This window comes from Arachis duranensis, chromosome 1 (genome assembly GCF_000817695.3).
Source record: "Arachis duranensis cultivar V14167 chromosome 1, aradu.V14167.gnm2.J7QH, whole genome shotgun sequence".
NCBI classification, from domain to species: Eukaryota; Viridiplantae; Streptophyta; class Magnoliopsida; order Fabales; family Fabaceae; genus Arachis; species Arachis duranensis.
The window spans coordinates 31914603-31922355 of NC_029772.3; the positions used below are offsets into that span (position 1 = coordinate 31914603).

The window sequence follows — 7753 nt, forward strand, 5'->3', positions numbered from 1 at the left end:
CATACACAAACAAGAAGAAGAAGTATTCGCTTTTTTTCTTGGGACTTGAGAAGACGTATTCTGTCTGGGCTCCACTTTTCTTCGATTAGTGGGCTTCATTTGGTCCAATTGGTTTGGCGAGGCCCATACCCAAGAAAGCCCAATATCTGTTGCTGTGATATTCCTCCCTCCGCTGTTGGAATCATCAGAACAGAAATGGCTGCCACAGCAACAGCAGAAGCCGGATCCCAATGGCCATTCAGCTGGTCTCTCTCTCTCTCTCTCTGAAAAATTTAGTATTTTCTTAATCTTCTATTTGCATTGTTTTATATGCTATCCATGAATTTAATCACTCCCAAGTTTTGATTTTTGTGGTCTTAGATTGCATTCTTGTTTGGTATCTGAGCTCTTATTTGTGAATTATATGTGTGCAAGTGGATACCGTGTTATTTGAATACGAACTTCACCAACTTCTGATGAACACTTTGATAAGCTAATGTACCAAATTTGTCTCTTAGTAATAGTTCATGACCATTACAGTGACCTAGAAGTGGATTTTGGACATGAACAACATGCTGATATCGTATGCGCAGCCTTAGCTGTTGATAAGGAGGTCATTGTTTCTTCAAGCTATGAAATTTCCATTCTTTTACCGAAAAATTTCTCATTGAGTTTCTAATTCGATTTGATATCTGCCGCAGTTGCAACCAGACAAGGTGAAACGACTCATGACAGTGTCTCATGGAAAGCTTTCAGCGTGAGTCTCTTCTGTAGCCTCTATGCTATTCTTATTCTATCAATGCTTCTATAATCTGCATGAATTGTGCATCCTTTCCTGTTCAACTGAAACAATTCTTGTTCAGCTACTGTTCTAAGAGTAAGTTATGTTTTGGATGAGTTGTTATTTGATTAGTTAGACACATTTGTCATTAGCTAATAGTTTGTTACTACTTAAGCCACATCTTTAAGTTGTACGAAATCTCAATTTCTCAACGGTTTCATTTCTGATCTACCTGCCATGTGATCCAACACGAACACAATGTTTCAAACAAACACGAGTGGAACATATTTTTGTAATCAATCATCATCAGTTATGCTAAAATTTGTTGGATTTTCTCTTTAAGAATTTTTTTTGCTGTAACTAGTTAGTTCAGCTTAAAAGGGTTCTTCATAATATCTAATTGTATTCTTTTCCCTGTGTTCCATTCAGGCATTTTGAGGCAACAGAAGCAAGATTTCTTCGAGCATCTTTTAGTGCTTTTATAGATGTCCTTACACTGGCCACAAAAACAATTGAAGAATTTGGTCAAGAAATGGAATTGTGACATTCACTTATTCTTATAGAATGTATTGCTACTCCAACCATTATATATAATCCTATTAGGCTTTCTCATAGTATATTTATATTTGTATTTGCATTTTTCACTTCCATCCAACTTGTTAAAGGGGAAGGTTGCTTATTGGCCCTGCGAAGCACGAAGTTGTCGTGCATGCATGACGGACAAATTTTGGACAAATTTTAGACATGATACTCATCTCATACGTTCGTCTTTTGTGTCTAACTGTGTCTTAATATAAAATATAAAATACTTTTTCAAATATATTTGGACACACTTAAATACTATCACGCGTCAACAGTGTCCAATTTTATTTTTTATTCTTAATGTATATTCTAGAAATAAGATTAGAAATAGTATATATTATTTATTAATATAAAAATTTATTTTAAGTATTTCATGTCGTGACATATCCTATGTTCGTATTCATGCTTCATAGCTTATTGTTTTAAATGGCATTTAGGAAGAAAATGAAAGTAGCCTTTTAGGTAGTTGTCATGAAATTATGAGAATTTGATATTTTAAATTTTATTTATGTTTATTTGAGTTGTTAGTATTAACATTTTGCATTGGTTAGTTGTAGTTATTTACTAATTATTGCAATTTATGATATTTTATTTTTATGCATAAAATATTTACATTAGTTATGGAGTAGATTTTTCTTTTCTTGGTTTGAGATTTTTTTTTTTTTTATATGGATAATTTAGAATTGTTAGCTGATCTTGTTTTCACTAATATTAAGATTTTACTAAATTCAATTAGTAAGTTGGTTGAGATTTGTGAATTAAAGCCAATTATGTCTATTTAACTTTTCTCAATATGTACAGGTTAATGAAGTGAAATTAATTTTTAATAATTATCATGTTTGTGGCTAGTGACAAATATAGAAATCTTTTGACTCTTAACCTTAATCAAGACCTTTTAGCATTTGAATTTTCTCTTTTATTAGTTCATTGTCTAAATAATTTCTAGTTTAATTTAGTTGATTTCTAGTATAGTTATCATTTTAGTTATTGCTCTTTTATCACATACTTGATTAGTTAGCCCTTGTTCTTTGATTGTATTTTCTTGCAATTTAGTTATTAATTGCTTTTTTAAATTCAAGTCAATTTATTTTTTCGTAATCACGCTCAACCCCCCGCCTCGAAATTCATAACCAATGATTGCATACCTTATAGCAAATTCAAAGAAGAACGACCTAAGATTTAACTCCAGTAAATTTTACTAAATTTTGGGTGTTGAATTTCAATCTTTAGCACTTGTCAAGACATTTTCTCCTCTATTACAATTCTTTTTAAGTTTCTACAGAAAAACTAAATAAGCCAAACAATTACGATTGTGTTTATAAGATGGAATTGAATTGAATTCTTGAGAGGATTTACAATTCAATTTTCACTCTGAAATTACTCAACAAACATATCACGACATCGAATGGAATTAAAGTGAATTAAATTTAGTTATTTTAAGGTCTAAAAAACATGTTTTCACTCTTAAGCACAAATTAGGAGAGATTCACAAAACTATTCTATTTCATTGAATAAATGTGAGAAAAGTTGATAAAATCTCTTAAATTAAGCACAAGATAAACCATAAAATTGGGGTTTATCAAACCTCCCCACACTTAAACTAAGCATGTCCTCATGCTAAACTCAAGAAAGAGACAAAGGGTATCAACATTTATTCAATGCAAACTATCTAGATGTAATCTATCTAAATACAACTATCTAAATGAATGCAACCACTTGGTCAAAATAAATCAATTTCCAAAAATACATATATGAACATAAGGGCTAAAGGTATTAACAACCAAATCAAATCTACAATTGATTTGAGTTATTGAAAAGAATTTACAACTTGCAAGAAAAGAGATGATTATAGGTGAAAACATGTAATTGAGCAATCGAGCCATCACCGGATGTGTATCCACTCTATTCACTCAAGTGTATAAGGTTGATTCACTCAATTCTCTCCTAATCATACTTTCCAAGATTTATTTTCCATCTAACAATCAACAATTATTTCATGCATGCATATAAATGTCATGAGGACTTATTCATAGGTTGTAATGGGGCTAGGGTCAAGGTAGGATGCATATGGTCAAGTGAGCTTGAAATTTGAATATTTGATTAACTTAAACTTTCCACCTAACCTATATAACAACCTATACAATTCTAATACAATACCTAGCTACCAATTTTTCACCTTTTCACACACTCGTGCATTCTCCTTTTTTTTATAACAACCCATATGCATTTGTTATTATTACTTTACTTTGGGAAATTTTGTCCCCTTTTTATATATACAAGAACATCAATGCATATGGTTTAACATTCAATGCATCAGTATGTACCCAATTTCCAATATTTTTAATAGGAATACAAAAACACTCTGTTATCCTAACCAATATTTCCAAATTTTCCACACTTAAATGATAAACACTCTTACTGGCCTAAGCTAATCAAAGATCCAAATTAAGGACATTTATTGTTTTCACTTTAAGGCTTGTAATGTGCTAATATTAAGAACAAATAGATTTAGCATAGGCTCAAAGTTGGCTAACAATGGAAGATAAAAGGCAAGGCTATTGGGTAAGTGAGCTAATTGAAATAATGGCCTCAATCATATAAGTGCATTCATACGCAAAATAATGGACACAAAGAATCAAACAAATCAAATATTACAATCATAGAAAGAGAATAATACACACAAGATTGAAAATAAATGGTTATATGATGTAACCACACAATTAGGCTCAAAACTCACATGCTTATGTCTTCTTAGCTCAAAAACGTTATCCATAATTCAAGCAAGTTCTAATTTTTTTTCAATCAATTGGAGTGTCCTATAGATAAATTCTTTGAAAAATTTCATTATTTTGACTAAGCTTATTATATATACCCTAAATGAAATGTTGTGATTGAGAAAGGTTTAAATTCCTCGGTTTAATTCCTATTTTCATCCAAATGAATTCTCATAAGCAACGGACTAAACTAAGCTTAATTATGCGCATTTTTTCCAATCTCAACTAAAAAAATAAAATAACTATATATATATATATATATACTATCAAACTAAAAGTAAAAATCAAACTAAAAATCTAAGATATATACAAATAAAAGTACAGAATGCGATAAACTAAAAAGTATCCAAAATAACTAATATATACAAGAATCCCAAAAGTGCAATAAAGTAAAAATGTGCAAGTACTGAAAATAAAACAAAATAAAGCAAAATAAAACAAGAGTCTGAAATGGGTCATCAAATGGAATCCGTTGATGACGGCGACCTTCCCACACTTAGATGTTAGCATTGTCCTCGATGCTTTTTCAATCAAGTCGGGTGAGAGGGGTTAGCGTCTACAGCTGGCTAAGGCTGTGGCTCTGGCTGTGGCTCCACAGAAGTTTGCTACTGAGCAGAAGCCTGAGTCTCTGTGGGGGCCTGAGTCTGTGTAGGGGCCTCTGCCTGTTGAGCCTCCTCCTCCTGAGCTTCCTCCTCCGCCTCAGACTGGTCAGAAGGAGTATTGGGCTCGGAGGAAATGTCGACGCCCAAAGCTGCTATCATCCGTCTCAGGTGCTCATAACGTTGCTTGTTGCGATGTTCTATCTGGTCCATGCGCTTGAAGAAACACTGCACAAGACGGTAGGTCAGCTGGGATGATGATGATGGTGCTGGCCTGGTGGATGCAGATGGTGCTGTCGAGGGTCCTGCTGCTGCTAAAGAAGAAGTTGGCTCAGATGCTGCTGCTGTGGTAGCTCAGGCTCTACGCTAGGCTGCTGATCGGTCAATAACCCAAGTTCCCCACGGAATAACTTTCTCCTTGCCATAGACTGCTGGTGGTGACTTATCTTCTGGTAGCCAAGGTACTCCAGCCCGATGATGCGTGAGCATCTTTTCTATCTTTTCCTAGTGAATTTGCATCTAAATTGTTGAATTTAATAAATAATTAATTACCTTTTAGCCAATATGAATGTTACTTTGAGTCTTTTGCAATTTTGTTTATTTTAGGTAGCATTTGGCTGGATTTGATGGAGTTTCTGTAGCACAAGAAGCAAAGGAGATGGCAGCGAGGAGCGACGCGTACGCGTGATTTGAAGAATTGTGCAGTGACGCGTGCGTGTACTCGACGCGTACGCGTGACACGCGAAAAAGACCATCGACGCGTACGCGTGACTGACGCGTATGCGTGACATGCGCCACGTGCAGAAAAAATGAAGAAAATGCTGGGGGCGATTTCTGGGTTGTTTTGACCCAATTTCCAGCCCAGAAAACATAGATTAAAAGCTGCAGAATGGACAAAACAAGTGGTCCCCACCCATCAGCTGAAGACTTGTTAATTAATTCAAATGTAAATTCAAATCTTATTTTTAGAAAAAGATATTATTATTTTTAATTTTAATTTTTGAAATTAGATTTTAAATTATTAGGATTAGATATAAAAGGGAGAAACTTTCCTTCCCTTGAGAACATTATGCGATTCCAATTTACAATCCTAATTTTCTTCTCTAAACCATGAGCAACTAATCCTCCATTGTTAAGGTTAGGAGCTCTGTCTATTATATGGATTGATTCATTTGCTCTTTCTAATTTTATTCACGTATGGATTTATAATTTAAGAATTGTTTTCGTGCTTTATCTTATAAATTTGGGTGGAACAGAAGTATGACCCTCTTTCTATTTGAGTTCTTGTATAACTTGGAAAAGCTCTATTCTTGAACAACAGCTTGAAAACAAATTCTCCTAAATTTTAATTATCTGAATTTAACAGGATACATGACATATAATCCTTTTATTTCTTGGGTAATTAGAGTTTTTGTGGCATATAAACTAGAAATTGATTATCACCCTCTAATTGGAATTAATTGACCAAGGAATTGACAGTTAATAAATTTTAGAGGAGACTAGGAAGGTCTAAGAAATTAGGGTCTAATCACATATAGTTTGCCATAAATTAAATCCTGCATAATTAAATTAGTTAGTGTTCATATCCTGGGTCAAACTGTCCGACCCGGGATGTTTGACGGATAAAGCGACTGACTTCTTCAGGTCAGGACAACCCGACCTCTTTTCAAACAGCTCGGCCAAGTTGATAGGAAAGCCCAATAAAGGGCCCAAGTAGAGGAACACGCCCCAAATCTTAAGGCAGCCCAAGCCTACAGAGAGAAGGGCGGTTCCCTGGAAGATAAGATGACCTCACTCAAAAGATAAGATAAGATAAGATAACTAACTTATCTTATCCAAAAAAGGTCACTCCACACCATTATAAATACACTGGAGCACCCAGGTATAACTCATACTCTGATTCTACTCAATACCTGCTTAATACCCTTGCTAACTTAAGCATCGGAGTCATTTGCAGGTACCCCCTACCCTCCGGGAACGAAGGATCAGCACCATCACCAAGTCCAACAAGTCGGACACACAATCTCCGGCCGCTATACACCTGCCGGATACGTCAGCTCTGACCAACACAGAAGATCTCGACCGAGATCGACCTACAGTTTCAGGTAAGCCTCGGAATATTGGCGCCGTTGCCGGGGAACCTGGAAGTCATCCCAACATCATGGCGGACAACCATGACAACGACCACGACTCAGGTTTGGAAGATAGAACGCCACACAAGAACACGAATGCTATACTTAAAGATACTCCGGAATTCAATGGAGACAAAAATCCATCAAATCCCGGGGCGATAGAAGCACTTCAAAATCAATTGAAGCGACTTGAAAAAGAAGCCCAACATCAACGCGAAAAAGGAGAGGATCTACGACGGGAGATAAGGCGGCGCCGAGAATTAGAAGATAAGCTTATGAAACTCGAAGCCGATCTCAAAACTAAAGCTACACGACCCTCCACGGAAGATAGCTTTTAGAAAGATCAAGATCCGTTCACCAGGGAAATTATGAAGACCAAAATCCCAAAAAATTTCAAACTTCCGGATATGACTCTATACGACGGCACCTCGGACCCCAACCACCATCTCAGCAACTTCAGAAGTAGAATGTACTTCACTGACGCCTCAGATGCAGTTCGCTGCAAAGCCTTTCCAACAACTCTTACCAAGACAGCCATTAGATGGTTCGATAACTTACCTCCAAAATCCATCTCGAGTTTCGACGACCTGGCCAAAAAGTTCCTGGCCCGATTTTCCATACAAAAGGACAAAGCTAAACACGCACCCAGCCTATTTGGGATCAAACAAGGAGATCGGGAGAGTCTTCGCAACTACATGGAAAGATTCAACAAAACATGCATGGATATACAAAGTCTGCCAACGGAAGCTGCCATCATGGGTCTCATAAATGGCCTACGAGAAGGACCATTTAGCCAATCTATATCAAAGAGGTACCCGACATCCCTAGATGAAGTACAAGAACGGGCACAAAAGTACATCAATATGGAGGAGAATTCTCGACTTGGGGAAGCCTCGAGGCTCGGTT

At 35.9% G+C, this 7753-nt stretch overlaps 1 protein-coding gene across 1 annotated transcript; it reads left to right on the forward strand.

Moving 5' to 3' along the window:
* The first annotated feature begins 106 nt into the window (after positions 1–106).
* LOC107484329 (uncharacterized) lies at positions 107–1541 on the forward strand. Its single transcript, XM_016104932.3, has 4 exons — positions 107–245; positions 520–592; positions 681–736; positions 1190–1541. Exons 1-4 carry the CDS (start codon positions 196–198, stop codon positions 1302–1304), a joined length of 294 nt encoding a protein of 97 aa, XP_015960418.1. The 5' UTR covers positions 107–195; the 3' UTR covers positions 1305–1541.
* Positions 1542–7753: the final 6212 nt, after the last annotated feature.